Source organism: Budorcas taxicolor, chromosome 1 (genome assembly GCF_023091745.1).
Source record: "Budorcas taxicolor isolate Tak-1 chromosome 1, Takin1.1, whole genome shotgun sequence".
In the NCBI taxonomy this organism is placed as follows: Eukaryota; Metazoa; Chordata; class Mammalia; order Artiodactyla; family Bovidae; genus Budorcas; species Budorcas taxicolor.
Genome location: NC_068910.1, coordinates 157,865,308 through 157,884,568, shown reverse-complemented (window position 1 = coordinate 157,884,568; position 19,261 = coordinate 157,865,308). Strand labels below are relative to the sequence as shown.

The following is a 19,261-nucleotide window of genomic DNA, read 5'->3' as shown; positions in this document are numbered from 1 at the left end:
TTAGTATTGTAAATAAATTTGTCCTAACAACATCCCTGAAAAGATTTAGCCTGCTTCCAGTGGCTCCAAAACAACAATGACAACATTCTCAGATTTTCCCATTGTGTGGAAACTGCCTTAGGAACCTTTTACAGTCAGTTTACCTCAAACGCTGTTGGGTAAAGAGGGCAGGGAAAGAGTGCAGCACTGTCTTTAGCCAGGGTTCTCCATCTCCATGATGGTGGCACTCACTGGAGCCTGGAGCTCTCAATAATTCCAGAAATTCCACATGGATTCTCTTAAGAAGGACACATTTCTCATGGACAGCTTTCTGAATCAGAAGCTAGTGACACCCTCAACCTACTTGCCTTTTTTTGTGTGACACAAAGTATGAATAATTTCTGCTGAATTGAACCTGTAATGAAGGAATTTATAATCAGTTCTAATGTATTTGAGACCTAAAGTATATTAGACCTTCATCAAAGGGAATGATAAAAAGCAGCTTTAATGTGGGTGGATAGTAATTATTTCAGTGCTCATAATTATCTACAGTTAACTACAGAGAAATGCTGATATTTTTATTCCTTTTTCAAAATATAAAAGGCACTGTGGTCAGATTCTGAAATGTAAGAAGGCATCATGCATCTTTTGTAAAGGATGATACTTTGAATTATGTTAATGGAAAAGGAACTATTTTGGATTTAAATGAGTTCAAAGTTCATGGTTAGGAGTTTCTGTACCTTTCTTAGTCCTGTTGTTTCACCACTGAATCTATTTATTGGCTGTGGGAGATATAAAATATAGTAATTACTCTCACTTCATTTCAAAAAGACATGCGATCTACTTTCTTATTAACTCTCATAAGAGTTATGAGTGAGTTCCTCAAGGAAGGCAGACCCTATGGAGTTTCAATATAGAATAAATCACTTCCACACTCAGGTTGTAGAGGACTCATTTCCTTTATACTTTGGTGATTTAAGATGCCCATTTAAACTGCTGGTTTTGAAGATGCACTATTTGTAGTTTAAAAGAAGCATAAGCTGTGGTTGGAATGTTGATAATGATTGTTATTTATGATGAACGGTAAATGTTCTGCCCTTTGAGGAAATCACGGTGATCAACTTGCTGGAATGCACAGTCTCTAAATAGTGGTTGCCTATTTTTGTTAGAAAATTAATGACAATTACCCCTTAAAATATTTCTACTTAAAATTTTTAAGCATCAGTAATTACATCAATAGTAACAGATTGAAATAAAGTGAGACAGAGTTGCTAATATTCTAGAAAGAAGAGAGATCAAGGAAATGGTTTTCTTTCCAGCCTGGGAATGATGAATCTTGAGATCATGTAGAGATATTTCTATAATCCATAAACATATTTACTCTAGTTTCTCAGTTTGCAACCCAAAACCTCTCAGATATTTGTTCTTAGCGCCTTTAGGCACATAAGATAAAGGAAATCTGTTTTCTTTCTTTTTATAATCCTTTTTTTTTTTCTTGCTAGAAAATTATCAGCCCTTCTTCCCAGGTACCCTTCAAAAAATCAGATGTGTAAAAAATTCTTGATGTTAAGAAAACCCAACTGTACTTGACCCACTAAAATCTAAAATGCTACTGAAACCCATAATGTGGAAACAATTTAATATCATCCAACAAGATTTTAAACAAAACCTACTAAATAGTATTCACTAGGGTTTCCCTGGTGGCTCTGATGGTAAAGCATCTGCTTGCAATGCAGGAGACCCGGGTTTGATCCCTGGGTCAGGAAGTTACCCTGGAGAAGGAAATGGCAACCCACTCCAGTACTCTTGCCTGGAAAATTCCATGGACAGAGGAACCTGGTAGGCTACAGTCCATGGGATCGCAGAGTCGGACACAACTGAGTTCACTTTCTTTTTCCTCAAATAGTATTCAAAAAATGGAATTCTTTAGTTGAGAAAGTGGCTTAACCCTTCCTTTGAATAGTGATGCGCTCATCTGTTCATGATGCTGAAGCAGTACCTGTATGTTTCTAACCCTTCAGATGTTCCATGTAGGGTATGTATGTAATCATTATCTCACATCAGTTAAGATCATTGCAACTTTCTGAATATGAAAAGTGATTATAAATAATGTAGCAAAAAGCTGGTTCAGCCATTCTCTGTGTGAAAAAGTTCTCCCACAGACATAGTTTCGTTTTCCTGGTTTATCTACTAATATAGACCCAGAGGCAAGATAGCAACTGAGAACTATGTTTGCCATGCAGACAACTGGGAGATATTGTGTTAATAAATTTTAGTTTTTTTGCTATCTTATCTCATGTAGACCAGGAGCTAACAATTTTGTATGTGTGTAAAGTATGTAAAGGAGAAGGCAATGGCACCCCACTCCAGTACTCTTGCCTGGAAAATCCCATGGACGGAGGAGCCTGGAAGGCTGAGTCCATGGGGTCGCTGAGGGTCGGACACGACTGAGCGACTTCACTTTCACTTTTCACTTTCATACATTGGAGAAGGAAATGGCAACCCTCTCCAGTGTTCTTGCCTGGAGGATCCCAGGGACGGGGGAGCCTGGTGGGCTGCCATTATGGGGTCGCACAGAGTCGGACACGACTGAAGTGACTTAGCAGCAAAGTATGTAAAACCACTGACTCTTGGCTGTAGAACCTGAATGATTTCCCAAAGGAATCATGTAAATTGCCTTGGGCACCCTAAGAGGAGAAAGAAAGATATCTTCCAAGAGATATATAGCCACACACTTAATGTAATTGTGATAGGGTTTACGTTTGTCTCCGAAAATTATTGAAATAACACTTTAGCAAAGAAAAACTTGAGCTCACGTTAAGGGTTTCCTAATATAGCCAAGACTTAAGCAAATTAAGTAATTTAGCTAAAATTGGAAAACAGATATGTTTTGGCATCAATAAGAAACTATCCTGTACTTTAATCTGTGTTGTTAACTAGTAAATAAAACCATAATTTTTATACGATATCCTTGAAACTAGAAATGCAAGAAAATGTATTTGTTGAGGTTTATTGATTTATTCCTTTAGGTAATTACAGAAAAGTTAAACATTTTTCTAAGTCTAATATTTTACATGATGTAAGATATTCAATATTTCAAATACAGTTCTGATACAGTAATTTAAAAATCGAAATTAATGTTTTTCTATTTTTCAGAAATGCAGCAACATTGTTGCATGAACATCATATAATACTGAGGACAATTTCTTCATTTAAACAGGGTTATTTCAAGAAATTTTGATTTCTGTGAACTTGCAAAGGAGTGCTACTTGTAAACTGTTGCTTTCATCTAGTTTTTCTTCTCAATGGAATGATTACTTGCAGGACTATGAAATTTACCATTTAATTTACTGTGTAGAGCTCCTCTGTATTGGGAATGGCCTTGAAACCATCACCTTACAACTGAGTAATCAATGGGTCCCTTCTGTTACATCATCAATTTCTCTATGTCCAGTCTTTGATCTTTGCCAGTTATTACTATTTTTCAAGGCTGTCCCTCTGAGCTGATGATACTCATATATGTCTCATTTTTTCCCTTCTGTTTTCTGGGATGGTATTTTTTATTCTCTGAAGGCTGTGATATTAAATGTAGTTTTGAATTATAAACAATACATGGTAATTGCTGAAAAGACTTAGAAATTTCAAAATGTTTAACAGTCCCTTCCTATCAAGTGTGCTTAGAATTAATGCCTGCTTCTTTACTATTTATATTATTAAAATCGACATATGGTGTTCAGTCCTCTTTTTTCCTTCCTTTTTCTATAACTGTTATTTTATGCATGACAAAATTCTCTTGCTTATGGGTATGTGGTTGGCTGTCTTTTAACTTGAGTGTTATGTGTTTGTAATGATTGCTTCTTGCATGAGGATTATGAAATGCCATACAAATTAAATGTTTGTGGAAACAAAAAGAAATGCAGGGCTTCACATGCATTTTTGTGTGCTGAATATGTCAATTATGTGATGCTTAAAATTACTTTCATATGGCCTTTGACTTCCCCTACTTTATTCTTAGCAAATTGATATTGTTAAGAATAATAAAACATTTATTAAACATTCACAGTATTTTAATACAATTATTATCCTAAAACATGACCCATTATAAATAACTACACTGGGCATGAAATTGCACTAGGGCATAATTCATAATATTTCTTAATTGATTATGAAATATAAGCCCTGACTCTGTAACTACCTTAATTATCAACACTGATGTCTACAGTGGTACCTTTGCTCTAACAAGTGATGAGATGATTTATTCATACATTTGTGCAAGTTGCAAAGGTTTTAAATCCATGGCTACTTTTTAATCAAAACACATGGGGAAATATTTGTGTAATGACAAGTAATTAAAAAAAAATCAGTTTTGGAAAATGTGTGACATAAAAATGCGTAAAACCTAAGTGTTAATGCTTTTACAATAAAACAGAAGAAAAAAAAAAGAAAACAAAAAACCCTAAAAATTTTTATATCTCTGTTTTCCCTAATGTTATTGTCCCAAATTAATGAATGAGTTTGGCCTACTTTCTTTATTGTTGTCACCAATTCAAATTAGAAAAGACACTGAATAAATTAAGTTCTTTCAGCTAATAAAACTGTTTGCTTTTTTTGTATGCAGTTGGTATTAAAAAAATCATTTCCTTTGCTTATGATGTGACTTTCAAACCATATGTATTTTTTATGCTGGATATATTCACAAGCCAAATCTGTGAGATATTTTGGGGAAAGGGAATTTTTTTTTTCTCAAACAAAATAGATAACCAACTTTGATGTAATCACTCCCCCACGCTTTTTGGAAATAGTCCTTGAGAATTTTAGTATTTGCACTTATTTTTTCCCCTCAGTCTTGTTTATTCTTGAAATGTCTTTTTTTTTTTTCCCTCCATTTCTCCGTTCTCAATCCTAGGTCCCCTTACAAAGAAACAGACAGATGATTTAGGTGATAATGACGGTGCTGAAGATGAAGGTATTTTTCTCCACCCAACCTATTTGCATGACAAGGGCCTCAATCATTTTTTCCACCCTTTTCTATTTTTTTGCTTCTTGTCTTTTTTTGAAGAGTTGTTTTTAATTCCCTTTTTTGATGTGTTTTGTCTTCTTGCTTGTTGTTACATATGAATATACATTTTTAATTTTTAAAAAAATGAATGTTAAATTTTGATTTTGATGCCAACCATTACAACGTTTTGAAAAGAGGGGCATTTTTTGTTGTTGTTTTCTTGAACTGACTTTTGATATGTTTCATTCCACATTTTGACTGAAACTTGTCCACATTCTTTGAACTAACAATCTCTTCCCTGTAGTCTCTTTGTATGCATTTTGCATGTTTTCTAATCTATGTAAATATTTTACCCAATACAAAATGTTTCACTTTGATATTTTATATTTGTTTAAAAAAAACCACACCTAATAAAGTGAAAGACAAGCTAAAAGCTGATATAAAGTGTTTCTTGAGCAATATAATTTAGGTTAAAAAAATACTGTTTTCTGTTTGTGTGCTTAAATATTACATCAATAATACAATCATATGGATGTGAAAGGCATACACCTATTTAGATAATTGTAATAAACCTTATTTAACCACTTAAGAACCATGAGAAGATTAAATGAATATCTTTTAATATCAAAGGCACATAATTTGAAGATGGGCAAGTAAAATATTCTGAATTTCAGATCGTTGCTAACTATAAGTAATAATGTCTTTATACTGTACTAATATAAAAATTCTTTTCTCTTTCCAACTTTCTTATGACTTACAATTCTGATATACTCTGTACATGTAAGTATTCACTAGATTGATTTGAGATTTCTCATTCCATTATGTACCTTTACCTGGTATTAAATGGAGTGTCTAGAGAGGCCCATTGAGACTTTCAGTTCATTTGCCTCCGATTAGTTTTCTTTTTTTTTTAATGCCACCCTAGTTATGATTCTTATAGAGATGACTAATATAACCTTAGGTTTAAAAATAATTCCCAGAACCTTGGAAATGAAATCTCATAAAAACAATAATGTGGTAAGAAAGATTTTCCAAAACAAGATAATCCACACACAGGCCAGCAGAAGTGCTAGTTCCATGAGGAACAACTATGAATGTGTTCTTACTAAACAATTGAAATTGTTTCATAAAGTGTATATATTTAATAAACTACTTCAGAATAGAAAATTATAGAACCAAATTATTAAATATTTAAAAACTTTATTAGATGTTAATATTTTTATAACATTTAAGAATTATTTTGATTAAATGAAATTTATGACATTTGATTAAATATTCATTTGCCATGAATACTACCAGTGGGTTGAGGTTAAATACAACACAGTCATTAATACTTGAAATAAGTCTTTATAGCTGCCCAGGATTGAATGCTAAATTTAGCGTTGTGAATGCAAAATAAATTTATAATATCAAAAAAAATTTTTGATTTTTTTAACCCTGGTGGAAATCTGAAGAATTAAAACATCAAAGACATTTATTCACCGTGAGGACATGGGTTGTTGTTCCTAGTGCTCTATGAAAACAGCTTACACTTTGGGACCTTGAGACTGGTTAAATCCTCTGAAAATGCTTAGATCTTGGACATTTGTTATCAGATTGCTTGGTGTGTAACTTTGTAAACTCCAAATTTTCCCAGAATACTCACAATGTTTGTTTACATCACATCCCATTTAAAAAAATATTTTGATGGCTGATTTTATGTGCTGCTTTTTTTTGCTTTTGGTAAAAGAGCATCAAGTAAGATATTTACGTGTTTACAAGTGATACCTCTGAGCAACCACAGTGAACTAAGCTCTGTAGATGTAAATATATCTCATAGACATAATTTGAAGCATACTTAACATTTCAAATAACCATTAATAACATCCTAAACCCCAACTTAAATTGGCAGGTAGTATTTAGGTTGAGTATTAAGCCAGTCATCCTAAGAGTTACCAAATCAGTAAATATTTTTAAATACTCAAAAGTGTAGAGTCCAAGAAATCAATCCAGGTTCTTATTCCTCTGTGTTGTTTGGGTAATTGTTTAGAAGATAAGGATAAATTCAAATACCCTCCAGGATAAAAACCTTTGAATAATAACTGAAGTTCATCAAATGAGTAGAGGGCAAAAAACTTCTTGAAATGTCTTTAAAGGTATCAGGGAAAGATTTGATTCACGCAATACCCTCCAATTTTAAATTTGTTAGATGCCCCCAAATTCTAAATTATGGGAAATTAAAAACTTCATGAGTCCCTTAAGAAAAAAGAAACCAGTAAACATGTTCAAGGAGTTATGTGACTAATAATTATTCACCAGGACTGTTAAAGGGAATTATGACTTCAAATATTGGTTGTCAGGCAAAAATAAATCCCAATTGACTGCTCTAGAGCTATTGGCTGGAGAAGGCGGTGGCACCCCACTCCAGTACTCTTGCCTGGAAAATCCCATGGACGGAGGAGCCTGGTGGGCTGCAGTCCATGGGGTTGCGAAGAGTCGGACACGACTGAGCGACTTCACTTTCCCTTTTCACTTTCATGCACTGGAGAAGGAAATGGCCACCCACTCCAGTGTTCTTGGCTGGAGAATCCCAGGGGAGCCTGGTGGGCGGCTGTCTATGGGGTCGCGCAGAGTTGGACACGACTGAAGCGACTTAGCAGCAGAAGCAGCAGCAGCAGCAGAGCTATTGGCACTTGCTAAATTTTTTATTTATCAGAAAGATAAAATAGTTACTAAAATTTAAAATCAAAATACCTATTCAGTTTCCAGTTTGTTAGTTTATAACTTGAAAAAAAATTTTTTTACTGTAAAAATTTTAGAATAAAAAAATCAGCAGTGTGTATAGTATTTCTTCCCACTTAGTTTAAAGACCTAGATGATTAGCAAAACTTTAAGACATTGTAAATAACAGAAAATATAAGCATACTTTAGGAATATTTGTAGTTTTACTAAACCTGAGCTAGTGTTTTAGTCTCTGAGAGTATTCTTTTGATTTTAGTGAGGTCAGTAGCAGCTATTCAGGCAAAGTCAGATATCTTAGGTGAAATGCACTTAATTTCAAAGGGAACATATGAGACAAAGTAGAGGGACAATATGGCTCTAATAAATTAATTATAAATTATTACACCTAATATATTTGCACTAAAGACCACGTGGCTATTCCAAATTTTATTATTAAAATGATGGCGTTAGTTGATAGTATTCAATAGTAGGTTATCTGGTATATCAATTTCATTTATAGAGTCTAGTTCTTTATAAAATCAAAATTTAGATTTATATTAAGCTATCTACCTTTATTGTTATGTTGTTATTTTTATTATAGTTGAACAATTTACTATTTATATTTACATCAGAAAAGACCTGTAGACTATGAAGAAAAGTAAACTCTAAGATGAACCCTATGATAAAATGCTATCAAAAGTAAAGTTTTTAATGAACCACTAAAGGTGAGCCACTCTGATAAAGCACTATCAAAAGCTAGCAATTGTTCTATAGTATAAATATGGCATTTCCCAAATTTTATTAGCAGTACTGAGTTTTTATGTACAAGAATGTTGCCTATGTTGGTGATTAATATACTATCTAGCATTAACTTCAGGGTTACTTCAAGCAAAAATAAATATTGTTTAGAACACAGCATTAGAATGTTATAGAACTTTCTGGAAAAGAACTGCTGGACACATTCAAGTACTTAAGCAAAGTTGAAATCATTGAGAAGTTTGGAAAGACAAATTGGAAATTAGAATCAGGCCAATCAATCAGTAATCCTTTCAAGTCTAATTTTCAAAGAAAACTAGAGAGATGCCACTTAGAATCCCTCCTAGAATCTACTGTCATATTTTCAGTGTATTCTGGCACTGTCTACTCCATTCTGCTATATTAGGTGTATAAGATGTGGCAGGTCTTCTCAATGTGTGCCTGTATTGTTCTCCAGGTGAACAGAATGGTTCTACCAAGATTTCATTACTGTTCACAGTTGGTGCTTTGTAATTCTATGTAATTTTAATTAAAGAAGAATTCTGAAACAGCCTCCCTCTGTGCTACCTCCAAGCATTACAATTAGCAAAGTACAGTGTCTGCTGTGAATAGTCAGTTAATGATTTCGATTTAATAATTTATTATTGCTTCTTCAGTGCCAGCCATACTAGAAAAATAAGCTAAAACTGTGTGCAGTGAACAGGCATTTAAGGAGCAGAGTTTGACACTTTCAGAATTGTTTCTTTCTATAAGCCTAACATCTCTATGAGTTCCCCAAGTCTTACAAATGAATGAATATAATTTTCCCTCTCACGGATTTAAGGAGAAAATACATTTAGGTTTTTTCACTAAATGTAGGGTGTGTCTAGTAGATGGTCTTTATGTCAGAGTATCCTCCTCTCACCACTTAAAAATAAGACACTTCTCAAGTACACATTTGTGGGGAGAAGGAGAGAGTATGATAAACTCATAGTGATATTAGATATTAAGTCAGATTTAAACTAGACATTTAAAAATGTCTCTAAATTCTGCAATTAGCTATTTCTCCAACTTGAAAATCTGGACAAACAAGTTGAGCTACAATTCCTGATTTTAAAATGATTTACATTGAAAAAAATTATTATTACAGTCAAAAAATTGACACATTTCTACTTGTCACCTTTTTAAAAAACAATGTAAAGCAGCCTCTAAATTATCACTAGTTTTTTCAATGAGTTCGTATCATATTAGTCTATTCTGAAAGCTGAAACCTCAATTATTATGATGTAGGGGATTTGTTTGATAAAATATGTCAAAAGCAAAGAAACAAAGCCATATTAAATGACACTTTATTACTATTAACATTAAAAAAGAAAGAAGATTACACACGGTGTAATTTGGTTTCAATTGTGGATAGAAGAGATCATAGGCTATTATATAATAGTGTTTCAAGTATGTACATATTCATAATCATACAGATATATGTACACATATAATATTTCAATTTATACAACAGTTAAAACCTTGTTAACCAATATGGGGTCCCTGGTTGCTCAGATGGTAAAGAGTCTGCCTACAATGCAGGAGACCTGAGTTTAATCCCTGGGTCAAGAAGAGCCCCTGGAGAAGAAAATGGCAACCCACTCTAGTATTCTTGCCCGAAAAATCGTATGGACAAAGGAGCTTGGGGGGCTACAGTCCATTGATCAGACACGGTTGAGTGACTTCACTTCCAATGTTAACCAATATACAATTTAGCATTTTTTGTCTCCAGAAATTAGTACTTTTTTATCATTTAAAATTATCCAGTGTTTCCCTTATATATTATTTCTAGGCCCTGTTGAAAGCTACATAATCATGGTAAATATTTTAGAAAAGCAAATACATTTGATTAAAATTTAGAACTGTAGAAATCACTTCAACTTCACTCTAAACTTTAGAATTGTTCACTTGAACTTAGCTGTATTTTCTCTAATGTCTACATGACAAAATCATAGAGCCAAAGTGTCAGTCAGTTTTCTTCTTTCAAAGGATAAGGATAATTTGAATGAACAGATGACCTGAATGGAACTGAAAAATATCATTTGAATGAAAGTCCCCTAAATGCAACAAAGATAAAAATATAGATTTTTGCACCCTATTGCCTACAATTCATCTGATAGTACTTGAATAGTTAAATGATATTTCTTTCAAATTCAGTAAAATAATGTTATAATCATGTTCTCAAATTGGAGGATAAGTTATTCAATGTAATTATGATGCATTCAATATGAATCTTTACAATAATTAAGATGGGGAAAAGAGTGTTTTATTCATAATAGCAGTGATAGCATTGTCCTTAGTTTTTGGCTCATAAATTCCATAGGAAGTCTAAACAATTGTTAAAAGAAGTTTTAAGAATCATTATCATTCTATTATTTCTTTAATTCTACTGTCACATCAAAAATCAATTAAAAATAGCACTGAAATTCACACCTACTCTCAATTATTCCAAATTTTGTAATTCAGTTTTATAATATTTAACAAAATTTTAGAAAGAAAACAGCAAATATTTATTGCTTTTTTCAGCAATAGATCTTAATACAAGTTGCTTAAGAAACACTTTAACGAAGACAACAATTTAAAGAATTATTTTAAAATCATTCCCTCTTGTTTCTAAATTGGAAAATCTATTCTCTGCTTCATTATGCATGTAGAGGATAAGAACAGTTGCCAATCATTTGTTTTTCAGATATTCGGGACAGTGGTGGTCCCAAACCAGTGATGGTATACATCCATGGTGGCTCATATATGGAAGGGACTGGAAATTTATATGATGGGAGTGTCTTGGCAAGTTATGGCAATGTGATCGTCATCACAGTCAACTATCGACTTGGGGTACTCGGTAAGAAGTTTCTTGTTTTTTTTTTTCAGCATCATTCCATGAAGATTTGATAATTTTGTTTTGATTTGTTTTGTTTTGCTTTGCTTCCTTTCAGTCATTGTTCTATGTTTGCTGATTTTGAAGCAAAATTTTTTATATTTTCAATTAATTCTATAAATGTTCATATATTACTTGACAAAAGACAGCTAGGGTTAGTTTTGGTATTTAATGATAAAAGGTAATGAAATTATTCACATTGTTGAGGAATGCTCTTCTTAGCTTGGCTGTATAGAAATGTGAAAAGTAGCAATGGCAGGGCCTTTCTTAAGAAGAATTAAGTCTCTGGGCAGATTTTTCTCTCTTCTGCATTTCTTTTTTACAATGCTATAAAATTGGCTGAGGTTTGCCAGGAACGTAGAAACTAGTTTATATTCTCTTCAAGAATATGTGTATGGACTAGCTTTGGAAAATGATTGCCTTTGCTGTGTAGGTTTGTTTGTTTTTAGCTTATCACATGCAATTAGAAATATTTTGTTTAGATGTCATTTGTTGAACTATTTGATTTGCAAAACATTCATTGATTTCACAAAGTGTCAATATGCATGTGAAACAAAATCAAACTGTAGATCTTTTGTTTCTTGAAGAAAATTATAGAGCAGTGTTATTATTTAAAATAAATTATCAAGTACCCTGAAATCAGTATAAACTTGCTGTTCTACTTGTATAAGTTTATTTTTTTATAGTATTATCACAATTAAGGAGTAAAAAAATCTGTATCACTTAATAAAACTCCTCTATTTGTGGTGTTTTAAAGATACTTGAAAAGAGTACAATTATTACAAGAAGTTGTTTTTTAAATCTTAATTGATCAAAGTCCTATCTCTTACTATGCACTTAGAAGTTATAATTTCTGTTATTTGGGCACAAAGAGATACTATACTCATTCTTTACTCTGAAACATTTTGAAAGACAAGTTTGAATTATATTCTCCTTCACAATAATTGTTAATATCATTTCTTTTAGCCACATTGGGAATCAGTTTATATTTCTCGTCAGTGCTAATTATTATTATTCTAATCTCTTGTATGTAATCGTAATTCTATGTTTATGCCAATCTCAAAATATAAAAAGGAATAATTTTTGTCAATCAAGGTTGTGTGTTTTGGGGAAGGGGATGTGTTAGCAAAGCGAAGTGAGACTTGATCTATTTCTAGTGTGCTGTTTTGAATTTGGAGTAGGGTGGATAATATAAAAGATACACTCCAGCAATGTAGGTATAAAATATTTCTGTAGCATTGTTCAAATACACATCAGTTCAAGTACCCATCATGTGTAATCATGCATTGCTTCAGATGTTATTATAATTTCACTACATAGGGGTGAATGACCTCACGCCAATGAAAACTCTCCATGTTAGAAGATATATAAAGAGATGTTACTAATAATCTTCTCAAATTAATCTTAAATATCATAGTGTTGTCATTGGTTTCTTAGACAAGATTTGAATGTGAGAATCTTCACTATCTTTAATGCATGTAACTTTAATTATGGCACTGTTTATAGCTAAATTGTCTTTAATGTTTATTATTCTCATATTTTTCTGAATTTCTTAAATTGAAAATCGATGCAATGACTAGTTTTCCAATTGAAAATTCAAAATTAGATGCCAAATTATGGTAATAGTGTTTTCAAGGACTTGAACATCTGCATAGTTATATACAGTGATTTTATTTTAAAAAATCTTTTGGCCATACATTATGTTGCCTATGAGTGGTTATATTCACATAAAGATCTCATAGAATAACTTGTGCTGTTATGCTAGTACAAGTTTCGCCCATTTTTAAAAATTCATTTGGAACTGATTATGACGTGACTTTGATCTTTGTATCCTCTTTAAATTCGTATTCTAAATGATTGGATTTCAGGACAAAAGATTCACCAGTTAAAAAATGACGAACTTGATCTGTATAATGGCAGGCAGTGTTCGGTTGATAATGGATAATTTTTCCAGTGTTAAATATTTGTTCTGGCTCTGCTACATTTAGGATTTAAACTTTAGTGGACTCCTTTGTTCCTCTAAGAGACATCATACCCTAATGTTTATCTGCCCTTTATAGATCTCCTCTCAACATGATAAAGTACTAAACTTTGTTAGTGAAACATTTTTAGGGGCGTTTTGGAACCTTAGCTCTAGAACTGATATTTTCTGGTCACTTCCTAAAATATATGTTGGGCCTTAGAAAAAAGTATTTAAGTGAATTAATTCATGAGGAGTATATTATCAAAACATTTGCTTCAGCATGCTTCGCATGTGTGTTATACCACAACCAGATCAACAGCTAGCTGATCTACCAGGGGGACTGCAACAGTAAAGACTGTAGGGTTTTAGCTGTTGTTAATACTTTGTCTAACAGTAACAAGGTAAGCCAAGTTTTCTTGAGTGTGGGATCCAAAAGTATTGCTATTTAGTTGGCTCTTGGGAGAGTTTGGGACTTTAAGTAGAAAATAAAATTTGATCACATGTCAGAATATATCTTGAGCTGTGTTTTGATTTCAAGTTTTGGTGTTATGGAAATGAATTTTGGGGTCCAATGTATACATTGGCTAATTATGAGACTTGATCTCAGGTGACTGACAAAAAATATCAAGTTGCCTGAAACAGATAATGTAATTAGTTTTGCTTTGAATTTGCCAGCCCAAAGGAAAACTATTACAAGTTTGTTTTAGCAAAAAGTAAAATGTGATAATGTTTCAGTCAAAAATTTCATACAGATATCTAGCAGCCAAGTTCACAGTTAAAGTATTTTATATTAAAAAAGATATTTTGTTTGTTGCAAGGTAGAATTAGCATAGAAGGAAAAAAAATACCTCCAATGATAGCATTGTTTCCCAGCCAAGACCCTGTCCTCGTTTTCTTTGAAATGGTAATGCAGACTATCTCTATCATTGCATTGAAAATGCTATATTGGTGGTGATAAGAAAACTATAATAAGGTTGAAGGAAAAAAGGCTAGAGTATAGAGGATTCTGCCTGCTAACCTACTTCCTCAGGTTCTCTTAAAGTTCTCCACAACAGCATCTTATTCAGTGTCACATTCTTTTAGCAAAAATTTAGACTTTAGTTATATGCATTCTTTGTCCTCATTTTAACTCTTTGTCCTCTGTTATCTAATACATATTATATAAATTGCTCTTTAAAATGTTTTTAAAATAATTATTAATAGTTATTTTTAGTGTTCTATCAATAGTATATGGTTAAAAAATCAGAATAAAAATTGTAATGTTGGAAACAGTGAGAAATGCTTTGATTAAGTGGTCTTAAGAGAGGAAAGTAGTATTAAATAATTCTTTATTTTACATAGGATAAGTATATGTACTTATGGACAAGCATTGAAAGAGAATATGAAATAAATTCTTCTGTATTAAGAGGAGATATGCAATCATTTTTGAAAATAGAAACCATCCAAATATATTTTCAAATCTTAAAAATGGAAGCATACATTAACTAATTTAGTGTTAAAAATGTGTTTCAGCCCCCTCTCTAAATTTAGAATAAATTTATTGTTTTCTAGAGAAAAATAATTTAAAAATTATCTCTGTGGAGATCTTAGACAAATATAAGATTTTTATTTGATGGAAATATAATGATAGTTTTATTTTGATATGGATATTTTAGAGGCAATTATGCATTCATAATTCAAATACGTGATTTATTTTAGAAAAAATTCTCTTAAATATTTCAGAGCTACTGATAATTCTGGACATTTGGCAACCTCTTAGTAAAGGGTCTAATTAAATATTTTGCTTAGTAATCTAATGTCTCTACTACCCATCTATGGAAAAAATAAGTGCTAGTTCATTTACCAGCTATATTTGAAGAATTATATTTAACTAACTTTATAATGTCATGTAAGACTAAGTCAATTAAAACAAACTTTTATTAACATTACTGAATATAAATTTTAATGAACACCTAAGTTGATATTTATTCTATTGTTGTGAGACCTGTTAATTCTTATAAGTATCATGTCTATGCGATAATAATGCTTCAAGTATTATGAGACAAATGAAAGAAATAAATATAAATTTGGAGTTGTTGGTCATCAAATATATAACACTTGTTTCTAGCACTGTATATCTTCTAAGAAGTATAAGAATAGCACAATCCTTGTCTTTAAAGAGTTTTCAATCTAATCGAGGGAGGAAATAGGCAATCAATAAAGAATATTGATATTCTACTTCATATTTTATAATAACATATATTTATTAATTGATTTGTATGTACATGGTCACTTGATATATAAAAACTCAGAACAACAAAGAAAGAAAACATAGAATATCAGATGGATCAACATGATACCATGATGAAATTCTTATTTGAATCTGAGAAGTTTAGCAGATTTGCTAAAGTGTAGGTAATGATCATGATTTAAAAAGAAAAATATATTCATTTAAGTGACTCAATGTTTTGTCATTATTTTTTGCATTTTTAAAATTTGTTTGACTCTGAAGCCTGAAAGAAACAAACTCTAAATATGACCTTATTTTTTGATATATATATATAAAATATAATCAAATATTATATATTGTGATACTAATATCACACTGTCATCCGAATGTGTTATTAGTAGGTAGAAGAGGGAATCAATCTGTCCTTGAAGAGTCAAAGATATTTTCATGGACTTGGTAGTATTTGAGCAAAACTGTGAAGGATGGGATTAAATGAAGAAAGAAGGACATTCTTTTTATTTGTATTTGTTTATACTCTTTCTCCTTCAAAAAATTGGAAGCAATTTGTGACAAACACACACATGTACATAGGTTGATAAAACCATATTGAATATGAATGCATATATTATAGAGAAAAGATTCAGAAATTTAAGCTTTGAAAATATACTGGGATTGAACATAAATATATATTCCAATTGCTTAGAGGCAAAGTAAAAAGGATAATGGATTGAATCTCATAATTGTTATTATGAGATAAAGGAAATGTGTATATCAGAAAAATACACAGAAGTTGTTTTTACAGTATACTACAGAGAAATTTATCATGAGTTGTATGTAATTGGAATACTAAAAAAAAAAAAATAGGAATCCTGTGATAGTCTTTATGCCATTAGAAGACATAGAAATATTCTCAGCATATGTTTATATGCTAACCCTCTGTGAAAGCCAAAGACATCGTGATAAATGTCCACAACTTTTATAGTGTCATTTTAGCAAAGAACTAACCAAATGCAGTTCAAGTAAGACATTTGGTGGTTTCACATTTAATAGACTAGAACTAAAAACCAATATAAAGCAATGATAGTTAACTTAGTCCATAGATTTCTTCTCTCAAATACCAGTTGTGCTAACTGAGTTTTAATAGGGGCTGGATGGTAATCAATTTTAGTTTGAGTGCTTAAATGATCTCCTGAAGTAGAGATATTGTTTGTCCTTTGGAAAAAAAGAAACTTTAGATAGATAGGAGCTTTAGAGGTTGTCAATTCCATTGGTCACTTCTCTATTCTTACCTTATCTCATCTCTCTATGGCACAGGACACAGTTAGCTAGTCCCTTTAGTGTATGCTTGTTTGCGTGATGCCAGAATTTCCTCCTGCCTAACTATCTGCTCCTTCTCAGCTCCTTTTGCTCTTTCCTACCCTGATACCTAAATATTGAAGTGCCGCTACGCAGATGTGTTGGCTCCCTTCCTTACCATGTCTCCATAGGGGAATTTATTCATGGTTCTCAGTTCCGTTCAGTCGCTCCGTCGTGTCCGACTGTGACCCCATGAATCGCAGCACACCAGGCCTCCCTGTCCATCACCAACTCCCTGAGGCCTCCTCAGACAGCCATTTTGCTTTTTTGCATTTCTTTTTCTTGGGGATGGTCTTGATTCCTGTCTCCTGTACAGTGTCTCGAACCTCCATCCGTAGTTCATCAGGCACTCTGTCTATCAGATCTAGTCTCTTAAATCTATTTCTCACTTCCACTGTATAGTCATAAAGGATTTGATTTAGGTCATACCTGAATGGTCTAGTGGTTTTCTCCACTTTCTTCAGTTTAAGTCTGAATTTGGCAATAAGGAGTTCATGATCTGAGCCGCAATCAGCTCCTGGTCTTGGTTTTGCTGTATGGAGCTTCTCCGTCTTTGGCTACAAAGAATATAATCAGTCTGATTTCAGTGTTGACCATGTGGTGATGTCCATGTGTAGGGTCTTCTCTTGTGTTGTTGGAAGAGGGTGTTTGCTATGACCTGTGTGTTCTCTTGGCAAAACTCTATTAACTTTGCCCTGCCTCATTCCATACTCCAAGGTCAAATTTGCCTGTTTCTCCAGGTGTTTCTTGTGATTCTAAATACCATCTATAAATAGTGACTTCCAAACTGCATCTTTAGGACTGACTGTTCCTCAAAGCATCAGACTTATGTACTTCTACCCACTGAGATTTCTAACAATTAATGAAAATCTCCAACTTAATAGCTGAAATATATTGATTTTCTCAGGTCTGCATATTTGTTTTGTACATCTAGGTTATAGTAATTATTGCAGCAACAGTAATAACAATCACCGTCACATTCATTGAAAAATTCCAAAAGCTATTTTGGGCAGTTTGCATAGATCACTTTTTTTTTTTTTGGCTCCCCATTGGAGAATCCAAGGATTTGATTATTAAATTCCCATAATAACCTTATGAGGTAGGATTGTTATTTTCCTGATTTTATAAATGCAGAAAAAAATGAGTAGAGAGGTTAAGTAACTAGTTCATACTCATACAGGTCAAAGAGTGTTAAGTGGTACAACCAGGATTCTAGCCCAGATGGTCTTCTCTTGAGCACAACCCTGCACGGATGGCATTGATACTGCCATCCATCTGGACAAGCAAAGAAAACCTCTGCAGACTTTTGCCGATTTGTCTTTTCTTTAGGCTGAACCTCCAATTCATCAACTTCTCTCAGTGACTTGTTCCAACGTACATCCTGGATCTGTCTCCTTTCCATTTCTCCCTTTGCCAAACTAAGCCAGTTCTCCTTGAGACTCTTATATTATTTATCTCTTTCACTTTTGCTCCCTACCTATAATCCATTCTCCACACAGCAAAATCAAATTCTCTTTGTAAGCCATAAATTATACCAGCTCACTTTTCTGCTTAATACCCTCCACTGGCTTCCCCACTGTTCACTGAGAATAGAATACAAACTCTGTCCCTGCTCTGTCTCACAGAACCCTGTGTGAGGAAGTATTTGTATCACTTAGTATCTGTACTTCTTGTATATGTATCCCTTAATTTGTCTCAAAATGCTCTTCCTCTCTATGCCATCACATTTTGTTCTTCCTACACACCAAACTCATCCCATTTTAGGGATATTATACTTGCGGTTCCCTCTGCATCAGATCTGTATGGGGCCAGTTGCTTATTCTTCTGATTTGGCTTAAAATGTCTTCTTCTTGGAGAGACTGTCCATGTTGATCCAGTCTAAAAAGAGTCGCCGTGTTACAAGTCACCTACCTTTTAAAATTCTCTCTATTCCATTGATCAGTCATACCCAAGTGAGTGAATGAATGAAATAGTCACTAAATCATGTCCGACTCTTGTGACCTCATGGGCTGTATCCCACCAGGCTCTTCTGTCCGTGGGATTTTCCAGTCAAGAATACTAAAGTGGGTAGCCATGTCCCTCCCCAGGGGATCTTCCCGACCCAGGAGTCCAACCTGGGTCTCCTGCACAGCAGACAGATTCTTTACTGACTGAACTAATAGGGAAGCCCATACCCAATTACTTCCTATTTATATTTGAGTTTTAACATTTTATTACTGTCTAGCACTCTGAAATCTCTTTAGGCTGCTTTTAGTCCCCATGTGCTGTGTACTCAGTTGCTTCAGTCATGTCCAAACCTTTGCTCCTCTTTCCTTGGGATTCTCCAGGCAAGAATACTGGAGTGGACTGCCATGACCTCCTTCAGGGGATCTTCCTGACCCATAGATCGAACCTACGTCT

At 33.1% G+C, this 19,261-nt stretch overlaps 1 protein-coding gene across 1 annotated transcript in view; it reads left to right on the top strand.

Moving 5' to 3' along the window:
- The window catches only part of NLGN1 (neuroligin 1), a 755,412-nt gene that overhangs the window by 224,622 nt on the left and 511,529 nt on the right, over positions 1–19,261 (top strand). Inside the window, exons 3-4 of the mRNA XM_052661504.1 lie at positions 4,886–4,945; positions 11,145–11,297. Coding sequence (XP_052517464.1) covers positions 4,886–4,945; positions 11,145–11,297 — 213 coding nt within the window. The remainder of the gene's footprint in view (positions 1–4,885; positions 4,946–11,144; positions 11,298–19,261) is intronic.